This window comes from Cygnus olor, chromosome Z, assembly GCF_009769625.2.
Source record: "Cygnus olor isolate bCygOlo1 chromosome Z, bCygOlo1.pri.v2, whole genome shotgun sequence".
Taxonomy (NCBI): domain Eukaryota; kingdom Metazoa; phylum Chordata; class Aves; order Anseriformes; family Anatidae; genus Cygnus; species Cygnus olor.
In genome coordinates, this window is record NC_049198.1 from 79,810,114 (window position 1) to 79,831,223 (window position 21,110).

The following is a 21,110-nucleotide window of genomic DNA, read 5'->3' on the forward strand; positions in this document are numbered from 1 at the left end:
CTTTCTTTAAAATACCTTACTCTGGACAGTTCTGAAGCTCTTTCCTGCACCACCTGAGTTGCTCAGTCCCTGCATTCATAAGGGGCAGTTCCACAAATGCCCTGTGCAGTGTTAATATCAGCCCTCTGCCTTGGGCTAGCACATTCAAGGACCATGCTGGGCATCACGCCATGCTCCCTTGTGGTCAAGAGTGCCTGGTAAAGCCAGAGTCATCTGCATTTTAGTGTCGGGAAGGCATGGCTTTCGTCGTGCGGCCCCACATTCAGCTTGAGCTGGCTGCAGTAAGGCTTTTTTTTTTTTTTCAGCAGGGAATCCAATTTAGTGACTGAACAGATCAATCTGTGTGAGTAGGCATTTCTTCATGTCTTGTGCCACATGCAGATGTAAATATGAACGACTGTGTATTTACTCCATTGGTGAAATAATATACCAGTCTAAGTGCCAACCCCAGAGGAACACCATGAAAAACTTCAGTTATTATTCCCCACTGAATACTGTTCAAAATTTGTCAGATAGATAACTGATTTTTTAATCTGTTAAACACAAATAATTCTATACTGTATTAATCATCAAAATGTAATATATAAAGATCCCTACAAGTTCATAAATTTATCATCATATTTACCAGTATATGAAATGATGCTTCTTTAGGAAAACTGATCTAAAAATTACACTTTGCCAAATATTCATCTCTGCTGTCATATTTAGATGAAGATATTGCAAATGTACCTGATTTATCAACAAAATGTAAAGATCTGTTTGAAAAAAATACAGACTCTGGTTTGTCTGAGTTATTTTAAGTCAGGATATCAAGAGGAACTTGTAGCATATTTTAGGTAGCATATTTTTCTAGAAATGCAGAAAAAAAAAATGTTATTGAAAAAAAAAAAAAAGGAGGGGGATAAGCTAAGGACTATTTAACAGAATTTGTCCTGCAGATGGGCAGGGAGCCTTGTGCAGAACAGATGAAATGGTAAAGCTGCAGAGCTTCAGTAACACTTTCTGCACAGACGTCTGTGAACCAGGTGTTGGAGAGCATGTTCCGATTTCAGCAAAAAATAATCAGAAATATTAAAAAAAAATACCTCTACCTGCCCAACTCTGATGATAATATACACTATAAGGTAAATCAGACTATTTATTGGTTGTTAACAACACCAGGTATTACTAGAGGCTGCTGGCACAAGGCAAGGAAAGAGAAAGAAGTAGAAGCAGTGCAAAACTCAGGTCCGGTTAAGAAAGTATTCTTTCAATACAGGTTTCATTAATCTTTCAGGAGAGCTATCTTATTTAAGCTGGAAAATTGTCATTAATCTTGAATGTAGGAGAAGTGAAAATAAAACAGTGGAAGACCAAACAGTCAGCTTATACAAATTGTTGAGAGTGCTGACACAGGGAAGTTTGCCCATTGTGGCTTGTCACTTGCACACAGCTGGTCTGATTAATCTAATTCTTGTCTTACCTAAATGAGCCTGTATACATTTGCTAAATGTCACCGTTTTTCATCAGACTCATGTAAAGAAGGCCTCATTCTTGTTTAGCTGCCAGTACACCTAAATCACTTTGCTCTTGTACTTTAAAATAAGAAGTAGTGGCTCTTAATATAATTATCCATACACCAAATCATTTGTAACCAATGGTGCTTTTGATAATTCAGGGAAGGCATAGCTAATTTGAAAAATAAAAAACAAACTAATCTAAGGAGATCTATATTTAAAAAGAATAATCATAAAACTGCAGACTAAATAGCTTATCTTGCTGATTTGTTGTTTACCTCACTTGCCAATTTAGTCTTAAAACTTGGCATATTTCTCATTAATGCTCCCTCTCTTATTTTCTTTAGAGGATGTTGTGCTATCTACCCCAATACGTGCATGTCTGTTGAAATTCTGCTCTGAGAACAAATACGATCTGGCAGTTTGAGGTGGTCATCCAAGCATCACTTTTAGCTTTTCAAAGCACACCCTCTCTGTGTGGGGGACATGCTATCTGTAATGGCTCTTGAACTACTGAAGATTGAACTTCATATGGATACCATGTGGACTGATGATAACATATCTTCTCTATCAACCCCTTCTGACTTCAGGAGTGTTCATAGAACATGAAGAATTACTTGTTCCCTGATGGGCCTTTGCAAACTCCACACAAAAAAAATCAGGGAGGGAACTGATAAGATTAAACAACGGGTACAGCTATCAAAGGCTCTAGCGTAGCTATATTTATAGCGACTTCACCAACATGATTAAATAAATGTTTGGTTGTTTTGATTTTTAATTTTTTTTTTTTGTGATAAATCCAGAAAAATCCTTTCAAATGCATGTTGCGCCACATTTATACCAGGTTTATGACACATTTTATTTGATATGGTATTACCATCTCATTTGTCTATACGGAGTGCTAGCCATCAGTCCAATGTCAGGCTGCTGGGCTGCTGGAGGGTGCTGTCCCAGCCTGCCGAAGGTGAAAAAATGAAAACTGCTGCTTTGCAAGACAGGCTACAAACAGGCAAAAGGAGTGCCATTTCAAAGGTTTCCCTTTTATAAACTGAAATACAGTTTTTGTGTTTTCCTTAGCCTGTGCAGATCTGGAAAACACCAGATGAATATGAACACATTGGGTTTCTAGCAGATGCCAGATCCAAGGAAAAACTCTCAGGTCTCTCCAGGTTTCTGTATAGCAGCACAGGGAGAGCAAGGTTCCTCCAGATTGGAACGAAGCCACAAGGGAAACCAAAAGGGAACTGTCTGCAGCTGGCATGAAGAACTGATGCGTTCCTCCTGGCAGCCAAGTGGGATGTATGAGGTCACAGCACACTTTAATCCTGTCTGCTTACTCAGAGTTAGAGAGATGGAATTATCCCTGGTTTCCATGTATTTCCCCAAAGTGGATGCCTATGTGGAAGATTCGTTTCAGAAAGCAGAATGAGTATTACACATATCTTTCAAAACTGTACACTCTCCCAGAGGCCTCTACAAGCCAGAGCACCTTCTCAAGGGGATGAAACATTTGTTCTCTTTTCTCCTGCGGGGGTGCACATGAAGACGAGACCAATGTCTCTGCAATATCCATGTGAAAAGCAAACAACAATTTACCGGTTTTAGTTAGATCTCTTCCTGTTGCCCTCCAGAAGCATCACCCTCGAGGCTGCAGGCTGTCTCCCGCCCCTGCTGTCTCCCACACCAGTGGCCCTGGACCAATTTCTGCAGCAAGCTGACAGAGGGTCATTGCTGTAGTTAGCCAGGTCTCCTCTCCCATCTGGATAGCCTCACATTGGCCACATCATACTGCTAGGAAGTGTACAGTGTGCATTTGAGGCCACTGAGGCCTCTCCAGCTTGGGAAGTGCAATGCCCACTACAGCCAAGCCAAGGAGTTGCACACAGGGTCTGCTTCAAGTTATCCAAGCTACGGTTGTCATCAGCACAGCTCCAAACCTCTGTAGCTGCCCTCTGGCAGCCTGACAGCCGCTGGCCTTTGCATGCTGCACGTAGAGGACATCTTCTCTACACCAACTTTTGCAAAGCTTTCAGGGCCTTAGCAAACATTCCACTGGGCAGCTGCTTCCTGCCTCTGCTAGGGCAGTCAGATTTTTATTGACTGGAAAGATGGCCCAGAAAAAGCCTTTACAGTTCATGAGAAATTTTAAGAATTTCATCCATCCATATGGAGGATTGGTCTTCATTTCTGAAGTGCTGTCACATTCAACTGCCTTTCCCATCCATGTTCCTTGTGACAGGCGGAACGTCTGGAAGATGCCACCTGCTCTTCTGCATGACCCCGTGTTAGGATGTTGGATGTGGGGCTCAGCGCGAGGATACTTTCAGATCTGCTCTGAACCTGAACCTTGCAGGTTTTTAAGCCTTCTCCTTCCACCGTTCAAAAGAAACTTGTTTCTGAACACCTCATATGCTGTCTACAGAAGTTTTGCAAGGCCTTTAGCGGTGCTGTCACCTGCTAAATCCACGTTACTCAGATTCCTATTTAAAGTTCCAGCCAGGAGTGCCAAGAGCACTCCTACCTGCCCACCTTCAGTTTAGCTTCATTCCATTGCTTAACAAACTGATTTGCGTTTTTTATTTTATTTTTTCCCCTCATTTAACAACAGTGTATATTATATGAAGTCCAAACACACTTGATGTCTCTAGCTCTTCATTCCATGGCTAAATGTCTATCTGTGGTAGAAGGGTGAACAGGGCTGAAATTAAAAGACAAATTGTCAAATGTTTTTCAATACTGACTGTAGGAATGAGAAATGATTTTTAAAGCACATTATTTGGAAATAATATGAGAATTTGCATATATTTTTCACCACAGAATTTAGTTTCTCGGTGAGAGAATTTGAGATGCATGGACTTTCCCTGTTACATGGGTGCACAATGCCAGGGGAATGTGTACTGTTCAGCACTGAGCTGAATGTGCGCTCTGTAGGGGTGTGTGCAAATGAATGAAAACAAAATATCAGCGTAGGAACTGGTATTTCTAAAAGCTAGGAACTTGTCAAATAGCTACAGTGGTGTCTGTCACATTTCCCCAACTGCGTACTGAAAGCAAAAAGAGGGTTTAATATTTAGGCTGAGAAGGAGAAAACACACGAAATTCAGAATTAGGGCTGAGAGTTTGTCCTTCCTGGGCACTGTTGCCATTTTCATTTTTAAAGTAGGTCATTTAAATTAGCGCTCACAAAAACAATGAGCTAATGCACCAGCTGGAGACAGGGCAGCAGGGCAGACATTATATAAGCCCCTTCACAGAAAGGTAAGTGTGCACCTAATGGCTCCTTTGTTATAACCCTGATCTTCTAATCTCAGCTACTGTCAGCTGTGCCGAGCGTCTGCAGCTCTAGAGACTGCACACATCAAGCTCCCAGCTCTCTGTATCCTCAATAATATGTGAGCCCAATTTCCTACCAGTGACAGGTTGGTGCAAACTCACTGCGTGACTCCAGATCCTCTCTTCACCTCTCCCTTTGCTTTGTCACAACTTAAATCAAAAGGTAAACAGAAGCCCTGGCTTTAAACTTCCTGGCATTTGACAGTTCTGGCATCAAGTGTAAGTGTCAACTACTTCAAAAATTCATTTCTTTTTAAAATGCCACTGTTTGTTCTGCAGAGTGTCTGGTCAAAGTGCAGCTTCTGCATTGTGCTGCAGAGAAAGAGGCCAAGCTGTAAAAATCATAGGACTGTATTTAATTGTAAACCTCCGGACTTAACCAAGAACAGCAAAGTGCACAATGAAAACTAGTTCTCCACCATTAAGAATTCCTTAGAGCATCTTCTTCCAACCCATACTTTGCTGCAGTTACCTACTTTAAACACAACTCTTCACAAACTACAGGTTTTCTGCTTTTGTATGGTTTCTGTCAATTTATTTTCCAAAGTCAAATGCCCATTGTGATTTGATTTTGAAGTCATACAGAGGTACAAATCTAACTGGAATGGAGCAAGACTGTAAACTCAGACATTTCAGAATCAAGTAGTAGACAGTAAGATGCATATATATACAAATACATATAATATAGAATGGTTATGCAACTCCCAGAGGAGATTTGCTTCCTTTAAATGTGGATTTTCTTATCTCATATTCTTCATTTCCAGACTGACTTTCATAGGAAACAATTTCAAAACATTTCACAACCCACTGACGCCCACCACAACAGTAAAAACACACTGAGCAGCAGGAAGAAGAGGCTAGATTGGAGCATTGAAACAAAAAATCCTGCTACAGACAGCGGGGTCACTGTGAGAAGAGTGTGTGGCCTGATCCTCCTAAGTCCCCTGTCCTTCAGCTCTCGTGCCGTACAGGCAGGACCTTGTTCCTGTTGAGTTTCCGCACAGGATCTGCCACATGTCACAGTCAACAGCACTACTGACTTTAATTGCTTTTGCATTTCAGAGAGGTCTAAGTGCTCTGAAAAGACCAACCTGTGACCACCAGCCCACAGACTCCAAACAGCTCACAGCCAACTTGAAGGCCGGGCCTAACTCTGATGTGGTGTGGGGAGCGGACAGAGTCTGGATGCAGGGTACCAAGAAGAGGGAGGTGAAGTTTTGTGAACATATTGCCTAGGAATTAGGTCTATAAGAGGATGAATAAGACAAAGAGGATTTCTGGGTGGGAAAAGAAAGGAGAAGCCTACCAAGAACAAAAAGCAAAATGAGGAGAAGCAGCAGGAGAACATGACATGGCAGAGAGTGGCAGTCCCCAGTAAGGTGTAACGGGTACTATCAGAAGTGCCAGGAAATCAAGGAGAAGAGGTAAGGTGCAGTAGCCTTGAGCTTGGCTGTCCAGACTCTGTTGGCCAGGGTCTCTAGGAAGACGGGAAGGAGTGGGCCTTGGCACCAGCAGGCATGGGACCAACTCCACAGCATGCAGGCAGCAACATCTGACCTTAAGAAGAGACTAAAAACCATGTGGTAGCTGGAAAGGAAGGTGTGGATGTAACCACAGCTTTGGGATGTGGGGCTCTTAAGGGTGCCAGGGGGAATGCCGTGGCTGTGTTGTGAAGGGAAGGACAGCAGGAAGGCTGGTTCCACCGTAATTCTTCTCCCAGCTCTTTTCCAAGATGTCTCCCATTCTTTCCAGAATTGTATACTGCCACAGCAAATTCCTGTCATTGAACTTTCTTCTAAGTGAGGCACTTATATTTACACACATATTGCAGGTAGAGTTCCATCCTTTAAATGAATCCCAGTCTTTAAAGAAATCTGCAATAATTAAAGTTATACTTCCTAGCCATTTAGTTTACCAGTAATGCTTTTAATAATCCAGGGCCATCCCTACTTCTTCCCCTCCTTCAATACATGCCTGTACAGGGCCTCAGCTGGAAGAACAGAAATGTAGCTGAGAGAAGGAATTGCTTTAGTCTCTAGGCGCATTCCTTCTGATCAAGCCATTATCTTGTGCCCGTGAGCAACGGCTCCTCCCGCTTCGAGTGTGACTGCTTGTCGAGCTTGTTACGTGTCCATCCTGGGGGAAAGGAGAATATTTTTTGCTTTTGTTACCGTATTTGTTCAGGAGGCAGAGAAAAATCTTCCTTTGTGTCATAACTCAAGCACAGATGCACACTGAGCAGGCTGGCTTAGGGGGTGGAAACATGCAAATGAGAGGAACGTCCAGTGCACCAAGCCATTAATTAACGAGGTCAGTAATACAACGTGGTAGGAGCAGAACTGGAACCAGAGATCCCTTGAAGGGATTTCCCAGTGCCTCATTCAGTGGCAGGGGCTCGGCAGTGCAGACCGCAGTGGGGTCAGCATCAGGTGCGACGGCTGGAAGTGTCCAGCTGGCAGCGGTGCCCATGCTGCAGGTTAGTTAAATGGCTCTCCTCCCCTCTTCCAGTAGTATCTAGCAATGATGCCATACGGCATTTATTTGATATTTTCATTTTCTCTTCAAAGTCCCGATACTTGCGGCAATTGTGATGACGCAGTAGCTGAAGAGGGGATGATGCTGAATTCCAGCTCTTGTTCTCTTCCTCGCAGCTGCTCCATGCTTATCACTCCCTATTAATTTGATCATGTTTTTGCATAATCATGCAATGTGTCTGCACTTTCTTTGCTACTTTTGACTGGGGATCTTTCTGCATCAGTTGTGGCTCTAAAAGGCTTTTTTTTTTTTTTTTTTCACATTCCTAAAAAAGATCATGTGTAATAATGAACAATTATGCAAAGTAAACTTTGTAGGAATGTGTCTTTATGTCAGGGTACAGAAGGTCAGGCAATATCAACTTATTAAATGACTCCAGAAAATATTAATCTGCACTCTTTAATCAAAAAGATATCAATGATCAACATTGTGGCTTTTCCTTTAATCACCTACTGTAATTTAATCAAAAGCTGAGCAAGAAAAGCCATTTTGAGTGTTACCTTTGATTATATTAAAATGAAAAAATTCTTTATTATTGTATGAATCATAGCTAAGGATTTCAGGCTTTTATATTGTGCAATCTGAAGCATAAAAAAAAAGCTTTTGACATTTAAATTTAATTCAGCACTGAGACTGATGAGAAGAAAAAACATAGCTGCATGTATTTTTTGGTCCCCCTTAGTAAAAAAAAAAAAGTCAATTTCAAACTCTCAGAAATTTGAGTTGGACTCTCAAGATTCAATAGAACTGGAAATTGTCCAGTTCCATGGCTAAATCTGGCATTCCTTGAGCATAAAATTCTTGCTAAGAAAAAAAGAAATTATGCTCCGGAAGTACAATGTTTCCTGTGCAATGGATAGTTAAGTGGATAGTTAAGATTTTTCCCTTCCCTTCCCTTCATCCTTCATCCTTCATCCTTCATCCTTTCCTTTCCTTTCCTTTCCTTTCCTTTCCTTTCCTTTCCTTTCCTTTCCTTTCCTTTCCTTTCCTTTTTTCTTTTCTTTTCTTTTCCTTTTTCTTTTTTCTTCACAGTGATAGCTCATAGATTTTTAATTTAATTAAGATCTAAAATTTTTAGTTTGTGAGAAACATGCCTTCTCTTGATTGATTCCTTTGACACGAAAGGGGTGAAAACCTTCTAATGCCTGTTGCAGCAAAAAGTATCTAACCCCCCAGTCAGATGACCTGACCTACACTTGTTCACATCTTCTATGGCTGGCAGCAGCTGTGTTACAACTTTTTTTTTTCTTTTTTTTTTTCTTTTTTTCCCTGAGAGAGAGGCTGCTGTCAAGGGATCAGATGTAGTATTCGCAACAAAGACTAAGCCTAGCCAACTGAAGCAGTTCACCATATTTTAAATGTGGAGAAATATGGAGAGATAAAGGCTGTTTAGGGCAGATGAATTACTTTTCTGGTAGGAAGGGAAGGATCTTTTCTTTTCCCACCAAGAGCAGAGGGAGAGCACCACCTGGAGGTTAGCCCTTTATGAATGACTCTGAGCCTAAATGCACATCATCCTCACCCTCAGTCCTTCTGCTTCCCTCTCCACTGATCAGCCAATTGCATGATGCTTTCAACGAGGTGCAAGTGACCGAGTGGAGAGTAGTTTGTTCTTTTAAAGCCTTCACTTTTTCTCAGTTGACATCTAAAGATCGCATTTTATTTGGGAGTAGTTGAATTTCTCCTTCAAGTGTCAGAAGATACATTCCTTTTATGCTGTACTCTAATTAGGCACAAAGCAATGGAAATCCAGTGCTTCACACTGAAAAACACCTATAATTGCAACTGTGTATGTCTTAAAAATCTTTGGTTGTTCACCTCTGCGAGATTTCAGAAAAATTCCAAAGGAAGAGGTAGTTACTGAAAATTTGCAATTTAGGTGGGGGTGGGAGATTAACAGCTTTAATAGAAGCAGCTGCACAGCAATCTGGAAATTAGCCCAGTTGGGAGGAAAAAGTTTGTCCTCAAAAGAGAAGCAGGCTCAGAAATGTAAAGAAGCCTGCGTCTGGCTGCCAGCACAACTCCTGCAGCTGAACATGGAAAGGAGGCGTAGGTGGAACGCGCCCTTCTCCTGCAGGTAGGGATCTCTTGCTGCTGGGGAGCGAGCTGCGAATGTCTCAACATGCTTTGAGCGGCTGGTACGTGGTCTAATGCTGACTAGAGAATAAATTTTTCTTTTCTTTTCTTGCTTCGTACTCCTGGGCTACCCTGGAATGAAATACGTTAGCGCATTGCCGTCAGGTCCAATGGCTCTTCCTCTTGATGCTAAAGCACACATTAGCATATATGTGGCCTTCTTAATGAATTTCTCAGTGTCCCACTGTTGTTTTAATTGCATCTTCCAACTGTACTCTGAGGTAGCAGCAGAAATGGAACTAGAACCTCAGACAAATAGTCTCCAGTGGACACCAAGTGTTCTGACACCTGCTTGAAGTGTGGACCCAAATGAAGCTGTTAAACTTTCTCTCCCTAGAGCAGAAAGAATTTCAAGATAATGAAAGACATTGTTCAATCCTGATTGTTTACACACGGACAAGTTATTTAGGAATAATACCAGACAAATTAGAGGGTTATAAGTTAGAAGGTTACCACACAAGGTTAGAAGTTGACTTTAGAGACAAACTGGAAATTGAAGATACATTGAAATATTTACAGTATAAGGCAGGATCAAATCTCTGAAGAGGCCTCTCCCACAGAGATTAGCTTAAATATTGAAAAGGGGCTCAGACAAATTAAATTATTTTAAAACATAGTTTTATAATGTTCTATTTTGGCAAGGAGAAACCTCAGTTAATGAAAGTGTGTTCTGAGTCAGTCCTACTTCTGTGCATTGCATTTCCAGTGAGATCAGCTTTAAAAGGTTGAGGCATTAACAGAAGCTTAACCAGTTTCAACAAACTTATGGCCTCCTTCCCCTGCCCCTGCACTTACATATTTTTGAGCTTAAAACACTGAAATCCTGCACAAAGAAATACAGTGCTTTCATTCACTTGTCCTTCATGCCAATCACGGAAAATGATACTGTAGGACTTCAAAAAAAGATGCTTCCTACTATTAGTACAGAGATGCTTAAAACTGTGTTTAATGCAGTAATTGTGTATAAGTCAAGACATTACCACCAAAGAGGACACTTGAAATTGAGTACAGAGTAAACTAAACAAAAAAACAAAACAAAAAAACACAATAGGAGATTGCACACAGAATGAAGGGTAATATTAAGAAAATACAAGGCTTGCAATGTATCAAAGAACTTTGCAGAAGTGACAACTGGCAACAAATATTCTCACTTTGTCAAGTAGAAATTTTTTTTTGCTTCTTTGTTTAGTTTTTTAACAAAAAAGGCTCATCAGTGAATCTTTCTTCATCAATAGTATGCTGCTCTTTGGGCAACATATAACGAAAAGGTGGTTAAGTAAGCTTCGCAAAATAATTCATTAAAAATCATGATGTAACAAGAGCAAAGCCTAAGACTTTCTACAGAACAGTTACTTAAGTGGCATTCTTTCAAACATACAAATTACAAGATCAAAATAATTATTATATCAGAAACTGGCCATCAACATTTCTGTAAAATAAACAAGGTCAGAATGATCTTTCATGAGCAATGCAGCTAACGTAGAATTCTTTAGAGAAATATATATACATTTGCTTGCAAAGTATTTCTAAATAGTCTTTTCAAAAAGTATTGTTAGAGTAGTGCAATATAACTTTATCAGCAATTGCAACCAATGAGAGGTAACCCACAGAGAACAACAGGAAGAACTCCTCTCGAGGATGGAGTTCTGCAGCTCTCACCTGGGCAAAAATCCCCTTTAAAGTCACTGGGAGCTACGGCTAAGAGCTGTGCACAGGTAGTCCCCTAGGAATGAATTCTCTGCTCATTACGTGGGGACCTGAGCGTGAAAGTCTACAAGCAGGTATCAGAATATATCCCCAAGCACTCGTTATGAAGTGGCCACTAAAACCTCTGAAATGTAAACCTTCCTACTCTAAGTTTTGTTCAATTTATAAAATAATGCAGTTTCCATGCAGTAGGGCACAGTTGTTATCAGAAGAACTGACTACATTATTAGCTAAGGAAATAAAACTGGTATATCAGTTTAACCACAACTGCATTTTTTCCTCTACACTACATTTCACATTGGTAACAGGTAATGTGTTATATTATAAAGCATATAAGTATGACCTTGTGATTTGAAAGCAAAAACATTTTCTGCAAGATTTCTCGATTAAAATAGTTATGTGCACAAAAGGCGTTCATAGCATGACACCCAAAGCGATATGGAGTTCGTTTGATAGTATTTCCATTACAGCAGAACTATGGACCTAATTCACTAAACTATGTAGTACAAATGAAGATCACTGGTACATATAAAAAAATCAGATAGGCAATCAATTACAAACCTGGCAGTATTTTGAGAGAGACAGAGATTTTTAGGTCTTATAATGGAATGATAAAAATGGCAGGAAGTTCTTTTGGGAGCTCCAGAAAGACATCTGCATTTGGTGTTTCTCTTTAACTTACAAGCAGCCCTACTGCACAGGAATACGTTGCACCAGGAGTTAACACCACAGTCTAGAGTTCAAAAAATTTGCTAAAACTTAAGTGCAGTAGGTTTCACTACATTGTATTTCTGCTGAGATGTATAAAACATAGAAAATTGTAATGGTGACTTACTGGATAAAAATATTAAGGTTCACAAACAAAATTTTATAGAATTTTTGAGTCAGATTTAAATTTACACCTTTTGTAGATTTAATCGTCATGATTTGAATATTTGAGATATCTCTGACCATTGAGTAGCAGTGCGTATTTACCATTCTACTTTGATTTCTTTAACGTGTTACACTATTTCTAACAAGCCTTTCAATCAGCAAAAGCCCTACTCGAAACCTTCATCAAATGTGTCTTTACAGTGCTAAGTATATATTCAGTGAGAAACGCCTTTATACAGTATTTACAAATTCTCCCCATTAGATAAAAAGGCAAAATAAATAAAAAGCTTAGAGAAAGGAAATGCTGCTTAGGGTGTAGGCTTCTCCTTTTATCTTCCCCCAGCAGATGCTAGTTTCTTCGATACATGAAGCTGTCTAGCCAGGATTGTTTTTCTTCCTCTTGCTTGGGCTGTGACTGGGATCTTGTTTCAGTTCATGATATTGCACCTGTTTAAACACAATGTTCAGAAACTGGTCAGGTGGCCACCAGCAAGAAAAAGCAAGAAAGAAAGATTTCTGTTTTTTTTTTGTTGTTTGTTTGTTTTTTTTCAAGGCAAAAGAAAACAAAAAATGAAAACTATCCCCCTGCAATCTATATGGCTTCTACAGCTGTGAATCAACAACAGAATGACAGACCTAAAGTAAGAAGAAAAAATACCATTAGGAAAATCCTGCCAGGAGATAAAACACTGTACTGACGTAATCTTTAAGAAGGTTACCTTCTTTTTTTTTTTTTTTACCCCTGTGAGATGTAACAGAAAATAAAGAGTATCACCTTTAATGTTTTGGATGAATATTCTTTGCAGTCTTTTTCCTAAAAACATACTTATTTTCAAAGGCCTACCACAGAGGGGGCCAGATTCAGATTGGACATGTGCACATGTACCTCCTATTCAAGCCAGCTCTGAACTGAAATTGTTACCTAGAAATATGGAAAGCATATAATCTTCATGATACTGGAGATAATTTATGTGCCCAACATATCCTAATGCTTGCACCTTCACAAGGGGTTGTGTACTGCACTATAAAAGCTTATAATTCATAACTAGCTCACTTTTAAAGAATTTTATGGTCACGGTTGAATTGTAGCCAAAAATTTTCACTTTAGAAAAAACAGGCTGTGAAGTACTTGGGACACTGAGCAAAGCTGCCTGCTGGTGACTCTGCCCATGTGCCACTCCTCCATCATTTGACCCTTCTTTTGCCTCTCTGCATTTCCTAGTGGCCTCAGGGAGCAACATTTCCAACAAAAAAAAACTTGCAGTGCCTCATCCCAATGAGATTCACATTACACAGCCTGGAGGCTGCTTAACACAAGCTCTAGCACCTACTACCATCTCCCAGATACTTGTCTTTTTATTGATTTCCCATTAAGTATAACTGAGGTAGTAATTAACTCCTCACTGGACAAAGTACCACAGACTCCTTAAGGTTCACGGACTATCCCCAGCTTGAGTTTCAATTTATTTTTTGTGCCAAAGAAAGTGAAGGTCAAATCAAAACAATCAGTTTAAAAAAAAAATAAATAAAAAAATAAACAGAAAATGATGATGCCATATATTAAATTAACAACTGTATGAACACCTAAAAATATACACACCACTTGCACATCTGAAGGAACTCTGGACAGGAAGTCAAGCAGCTCGTTGTTATCAATTGCATATGGACTTCGAAGCTTCTTCGTAAATTTATTGATGCCTGCAAAAGTGAGCATTCAAATGTTACTTTCACCATTTTTTAAAAACAGCGTATATATTTAAGGACAAAGTACTGAGAAAGATCTTGGGATCAATTTCAAAGTCTGACAGTAGCATTAACTAATTAATGCATGAACCATAAAGCTCTAAAAGCCATTATCTGCTGTTGTGGTTCCCTGTGATTCAAGGTAAAGTGACATACTTAATTCCTCTAATACTGTCTTTAAAACAAATTTGACTGAGAACTCCCCTTACAACAGAAACCATGGTTATTACGTGGAAGATGGAAGAATGAGAGGAATAATGTGTACCCTGTCTCTGTGGTGATAGGACAAGTAACAGAGGGCTTACTAGTAGGATAGAAGACTCAGGCTAGATGCAAGGAATAACTTTCTAATACTATGGATGGTGAATCAGGTGGGAAGCAGTTCATCATGTGAAGGCTTAAGGAAGAGATTTCACAAGCCTCTGTCTGCAAATGACAGATAGAGATGATCCAACGGCACATCCAATGGACACAATGGTTCTTCCAGACCTCATAGCCTTACAGTGCCGATTGACAATTAGCGTTCAAAGGCACCAAGAAAATCCTCCCCAAACTAAGCTAAAAGCAGGCTTTTAACTTAAACTTGTTTACATACCATGGCATACCAGCTCGGATTCATGCACTTTTCATGTAAGAATCTTGTGTGTGGGCTCTCGGATCACACACCTAAATCACGGCCAGGAATGGTACAAACTGCACAGATTCTCGTTTGAGCAGCAGAAAGCTGGGACAGCATTTGAAAATGTGCTGCTCTGTGTAATTTATGAAAGCTATCAGAGATAAGATAATCCCGTTTATCTTCCAAGAAGTCTTTGGTGCCTAGGCCTTTCAGAAAGCTTTAGCAAGGACATTAAACTTCAGGACACGGTGCACTAGCAGCAGGCTTGGTAATAGCCAGGGGCGCCCACTGAATGAATTCTCAGCAATTTGGTGAAGACAGGAGATCACCAAAATCCTTTTATCACTAGATTAAACAATAAGTATTGTTAAATAATATGTGGGATTCAGAGACGTTTGTTGAAGAAGATCATTTCCATCAGCAAATTACTGAGAAGTTCGAGGTCTACCCCACTGTCTATTGCACGTGGCCACTAGACCACCCACTGGTGAATTCTGGACTTGGTTTGGCCTTGCCTTATCACTTGTTACTCATACTGAAAAGAGCCAGCCTCCCTGTGAAAGCAAATGCATGAATAAATCACAGTCAGGGCTTGAGAAAAGTGAAGAGCAGAACAGATGAGCCAGGATGCTACAGAAGTAAAATACAACAAGGGGATTAGATCTTTTCTAAAAGCTTGAAATTTTTCAGTTTGAAGTTATTTTCTTTATATTCTCTCATACAAACAGCTGTAGCAGCTGCCAGGACAGTGCACTGCTATGAATGGGATTAGAGCACAGAGGTGGTTCCTGCTCCATTGTAGCTAATGCAGCACAAGTTCGAGGACCAACCGTCTGCCAAGGGAGAAACAGAGACAGGAGGCAAAGAACTGAGGATTTCTCACCAGGGCAAGCCAAAACGGGCAGCCCCTGTGGATGCACAGAAGAAAGACAACTATACATAAGCCCAGCCACAGTATGGAGGAATTTTCATTAAAAGAACAAAACAAAAGAAAACACACACCTCCCCAAAGAATGAAATGGGCAGATGCCACCACAGAGTGGCCCAGTTTCCTGTGGAAAGTCAAACCACAGCGATCGTTCCTTTTAAGTGCAGGATATACGCATGGGATGAAGAAACATATATACACAGGGGAGGCTAGAAACACAAAATAATGGAGAAAACAGGCATTTGCTTGGAATGAGACCTTTTTGAAAGGAGAGCTGCTCCCTTCATGCAGCATGACATGGCTCTGCACTAACGCATTACATCCCCAAGGAGGTCTGGGTTCTGGAACAACAGCTGTGCAGTACCTCTCCCATCTCCCATCATGATGCAAGGGAAATAGGTACCTAATGAAGGTATCTCCACACATATGCTGAACAAGAAGTTGCCTAAACTGAAATGAATATGAAAAACATGAAGCTGTAACCTCTAATGAGCCAAAGGTTCTTGAAGTTGTATGACTAGGTAACTTGTGAGAGGTGGAAATGAAAGAGAAAGAGGGAAAGAGGGCAAGGTGCATCTAAAACAGTGATTACGCTATTCATCCATGGTTTGGGAGGCATGGACTCGAGTTTGGAAGTCAAGGCTCTGCCTTACCTGAGACAGAGACATGAACTTACATTTGTGGGTAAGTGTAGTACCTCCCAAGGTATTGCCAGGGATAGGTGTCAGTATAGCCTTTCAGACAACAATGCAGACTTAATACTTTTGTGGGTCTTGGAGAGGTATTTTAAGCTTAATTTCTTGCGTGAAATCAAGGGAATGTATGAAATTGAGCGTACAAGATCTGTCCAAGAAACTGCCGAACAAGGACATAGACCAAGTTCTTTAAACAAAAGACCTACCATCTTGTCTGTGCAAGGAACCATGCAATTTGGGGAATAAACTAGGAGCTTGGGTTGCACCCAAGTGATGTTGGGTTTGTGGGGAATTAATGAAATTCTGAGGCAATTCTTAACACTAAGCCCATTTACTCGCTTCTTTCAGTTCCGTATTTTGTTTTGTTCAAATCTTCATTATCGATCCTTCTCAATTTTATATGTTCTGATGCACTGATTTGTAAAGACTGTATGAATAGTAACAATTCTAACTGATATATTATAAGCATAATCTTCAAAGTCAGTACAATGATTTTATGTTGTGTCCTGAATATTCAAAAGTTTGTTTTTTTTTTACAAAGGCATGATTATTTTCTTCAGAAAGGATTTAACTCTTCACAGGTTTACATGACTGAGTAAGGGTACAGCTGCTGGTGATGTAAGATGTACAAAAAATGAACAAATGCAGACTTAGAGCATTATTTACAACAGACGAGGTAATGGTACTGTTTAAAATCAGTATAAAGAATAAATATAAGGACAAGTAATGAGAGCTTGGCTCAATCACAGTGCCCCTCCCTTCACCTGCCCCAGCCCCTCAGTTTCTGTTCATTATCAACTGGCCAGATAGCACATGCACCTTTCTGTCAGACTAAAGGTGACCCTTTAAACAGGTTTCTTGTTGCTACGTTTACATACACTTTCACAAGATAAAGTACTGCAGTAAAAAAGGCATACTGTCCTAAATGCACTATATAGATTGAAATGCCTCTGTTTGTGTATAAGTGGTGAAAATAAATCAGAGTAATATCTAGACAAAGCTACACTTTGATATATGAATAATCCTCATGGCTACATGTTTATAGTATGATGAAGTCTAGAATGCCAGTCAAGAAAAATGCATTTTGCAGGTGGGCCTAAATCTTTACGCAGTTGTGATTTTTAACTAACCTGTCTGTTTCCATCATAGAGCAGCTTCATGATCATAAATACAGAAAAGTACTGACAATATAATTCATCCCTTAAAAAACATTTTTTTCTAAGTGGCGCAGACAGTTAAAAAAAGGCTTTACTTACCCCAGACAAGGACAATGTATCTCAGTGGAATGAAATACAGGATGATTGTGAACACACAGAAGGCAACTATTGCCAGCCAGCTCAAGAATGGAACAGTCCAGTTGAATGTGCTAAGTGAAAAATTAATAAAAGTCAGAGCATTGGTCACCCAGCAGAGTCAATAAAAGAACAAATAGTGGGCAGGAAGGGGGAGGAGTGCCAGTTTCCATCAATGACAATGAACTGAAACTACAAATGAATGCATGGGCGCTGGACACCAGGGAGAGCAGGGTTTGGACCTGGATGCCCCATCCCTGGAGGTGTACGAGGCCAAGTTGGACGGGGCCCTGGCAAACCTGATCTAGTGTGTGGCCCCCCTGCCTATGGCAGGGGGTTGGAGTTATATGACCTTTAAGGTCCGTTCCAACCCGAGCCATTCTATGATGCTATGAAAATAAAAGGAGGTCCTGGTGTCACCCTCTTCCCCACTGAATGGCACCTCTCCCTGGCCCAGCTGCACCCATCTTCCAGAGGAATCATTACTCAGCTTTATGAAAATTTCAGTGCCTGCCCTCAGTTTCAGCTTTGGACAAAACAAACTTTTTCTGTCTCTGCAAATGTACTGGTGCAGGCAGCACAGATGCTCATCTTCCACTCATTTTTCCCTGACCAGAATAGGGGTAGGTAAAGCGTTAGGGAAAAGGAGGGGACAGAACAATTGGTCCTAAAACCAGGGATAATACAGCAGGGGACGAAAGAAAGACAAAAACACCTACTCTGAGTGGGAAAATGAGGAAGGAGAAAAAGGAAGGAAGGTAAAAAAGTAAATACGAGGGAGTGGCATAAGATAAAGTACATTACAGGAAAAGCTAAAGAAAAAAGTTTGATCGTTCCAGATAAAATCAAATCAAATGTGTATTTTTTACAAATAAAGGAAGAAGACTTCTGGGATCCCATCAGAGTTTCAGGGCACTTTACAAAAAAGCCCCATATTAAAAATGTCCTTAATAAGGGTCCAAAACCCTATGGTGTGATAAAAAACTGCTGATCACCTCATTTTACAGAGGTTGAGGTATGGACAGGGAGGAGGTGAAAGCTAATGAGTCTTGAAACAGCCATGCTGTGGCCCTCCAACCTCTGCAAGCAAGGAAGAGAGAAAGGCCAGATGGCCAATTAATACATGTGTCCCACGGGATCACCAGTGAAAGGGAGCTGGGCTAAGTGGGATCATTTCTTGAAGGCACCACCATGTCAAAGGTGTAGCATGACATTTATCCAGAAGGAAAATGTGGCTTTGGCTCTAAGTAGCTTGATGATACTCTTCAAAGTATTACCACTAACTATATGCCCAATCAGTGTGATTACATTATTTTGGCTTCTCTGGCTGAATAATTGCAATTATCTGAATTGCTAGCCATATTTTTCATAATGAGCTCTGGCTTCCTGTGTTTATTTGTCTTCTTTTCTCCCTGGCAATTTTGACATGTCTCCAGAGTGAACATTATGTAGTGTCACTTGGTGTAGGATCACTCCCTTTCTCCTCAGGGGACACCTGCTCTTTTCCCCTCTTCTGCATGCATTTGGGATGAACAGAAGGTTGAGGGTCTGCTCATGTTCCTGTGACTCGGCTTTGTGCAATGGATCACAGACACACCATGTGTGGGAACACTGGCTCCTCACTTAGCAAACCTCCTTATGTGCTGTGTTAGCACAGCATTCAGTACAGGTTTCCCATTATAGTTTTAGGAACAAATTACAAAGATTTATAGGAAGATTCGGTCTCACTCTGCTTAGAAAATTCTGTTCCCCTCATCTGGTATATAATAGAACAAACCACACTTCCAAAGTGCATGATTCAAGAAACTTAATCATCAAGGCAACTTCCCTAAGCAGCCTTTTGATAAAAGACTTCTTTCACAGAGGCTCATTTTAGTTGTCTGGAAAACTTGTGCAACATAATGTGCTTACATCTGCCTTTGCTGCTGTGAATGCGGCCTGTTTGGAAGTGTCCCCATGGGAATGCTTCCCAGGTTTTCCCATTAGAGCTTTTGCTCTTAAACACATCAGTGGCAACCTCCTCTTCGTCCTGATCCTGATATGTTTGCCATTACTGATAGATTAAAAAAAGCACGCAGAACACGAGGAGAGGTGACTCTTATGTTCCCTGCAGGCTGACCTCCACCCAATGTATCAATTTTCTAAAATCCTCTTAAAACACACATTATTTATTTTAGGGCCATATCCTTTCGCACGAGCTGTGGTCTCATAATTGGGAACACCAAGGCACGGCACGTTACACGAAGCAGTGGAAAAAAAAGGAAGGGAAAAAAAAAAAAAAAAAGGTTGCCTTGTGCTCGTAGAGCATACCCAAAACAAGCAGGAACACACAGCTTTAACTTTCCGTTAAGACGTGCTGAGCGCATCGGCAGAAACTTTATAGCAAAGTCTCCTGTGAAGGTTTTCTAACTCTGTACGACTTGCAGGTCACCTTTCTGCATACCCTTCCTGCCCACAGTGGAAAGGAGGTTGTGAATGCTCTGCTCCCAACTTTTCATCTTGCAAGGCTTTGCTCTCAGCTTTTGGAGGGCAGAAAGCCAAGTCAATTCTGTCCCTGCTTCTCAGCTGACAGCATTTCTGGAACCCTTCTGATCTCAAATAAAAATCCTTAGACTGCTGCTCAGTGACCATGCCAAAAATACACCAAACTTCCTGTCATAAATCTCAAAACCTCTCTTGCTTAAGGTCTAAATTTGTTGGCAATTCTTACATATCATGTATAAATTGTTATAAATTACATATAATCCAGGAGGAAAGGTTTTGCTAACTTACATAAATAGAACACTTCCCACAACTGAACATACATATGTCCTTAAATTCTGATACCCTGATTCAGCTGTGCTTATTTCCTTTCTCAAAACTGCATTTTTATTAGTACTTTTAAATAACTACTGTTAGGATTTACAGTAAGATTCTCTTTCTGTTTCACTTCAGTGTCTTACTTCTGATTTTTTTTCCACAATTAATACATTTCTAAATTCCAAAATTAACATGACTGGATTGTTATTAACTCAGGGCTGCCACAGAACAAAGTAAATTAAGATGAGTTTTAACAACAGATTGGCCAAAACTGGAATCTCCCACAAAAAAAAAAAAAAATAAATAAATAAAAGGGGACAGGGTAAGGGGTCTAACACTTTGCTCCTTAGCTTGGAAGAAATATGAACAGTGCTAGAGAGCAATACAGCACCCACAACAGCACTTACTTCTTTACCCTTTCTCCAAAGGAAGCCACTTCATCAAGGACGTTCTGGACACTAACACACACCTCCTGGATGGCATACAGTTTATTCATAAATCCCTTTTTTTCACTGTCCTAAAAAAAAAAAAAAAAAAAAAGTAATTGTATATAAAAAATATCTGGCTGTAGGAAGCATGACATGCATCCATCCATTAAGTTTTAAAAGTGCATGTGTTACAGATTTATCCCTTTGTCCTTTGAACAGTGTATATCAAAAATAGATGTTGTATACATACTTAGCACCACACGGTTTTGTTTGTTGTTGCATCTAAACATGCATTGCAGTAACCCAGGCCTCCAGTTTATAAACGTGTTGAGGGTGCTGACTACCTACGTTGTGCAGCCTCTCACGCAGCAAGAGCCAGGAGGTGGAATAAAGCAGTTTCTCAGGATGTCTGTTATCTCGCTGATGCGTGTGCCAGCTGGGTAACAGCTCTGCGTGGAGAACCAGAGGCTCGCACGCCCTGGTCTGAGGCCTGGTTCCCACCACGTGCATGGCAGCGCCAGACAAG

At 40.5% G+C, this 21,110-nt stretch overlaps 1 protein-coding gene across 13 annotated transcripts in view; it reads right to left on the reverse strand.

Annotated features, from left to right (window-relative positions):
• Window positions 1-10,422: 10,422 nt before the first annotated feature.
• The window catches only part of MCTP1 (multiple C2 and transmembrane domain containing 1), a 240,516-nt gene continuing 229,828 nt past the window's right edge, over window positions 10,423-21,110 (reverse strand). For all 13 annotated transcript variants that reach the window (XM_040542064.1, XM_040542060.1, XM_040542061.1 and 10 more), the window contains 4 exons: window positions 20,564-20,673; window positions 17,322-17,431; window positions 13,681-13,778; window positions 10,423-12,527 (listed from right to left, as the gene is read on the reverse strand). In XM_040542064.1, coding sequence (XP_040397998.1) covers window positions 12,456-12,527; window positions 13,681-13,778; window positions 17,322-17,431; window positions 20,564-20,673 — 390 coding nt within the window. In that variant the 3' untranslated portion in view covers window positions 10,423-12,455. The remainder of the gene's footprint in view (window positions 12,528-13,680; window positions 13,779-17,321; window positions 17,432-20,563; window positions 20,674-21,110) is intronic.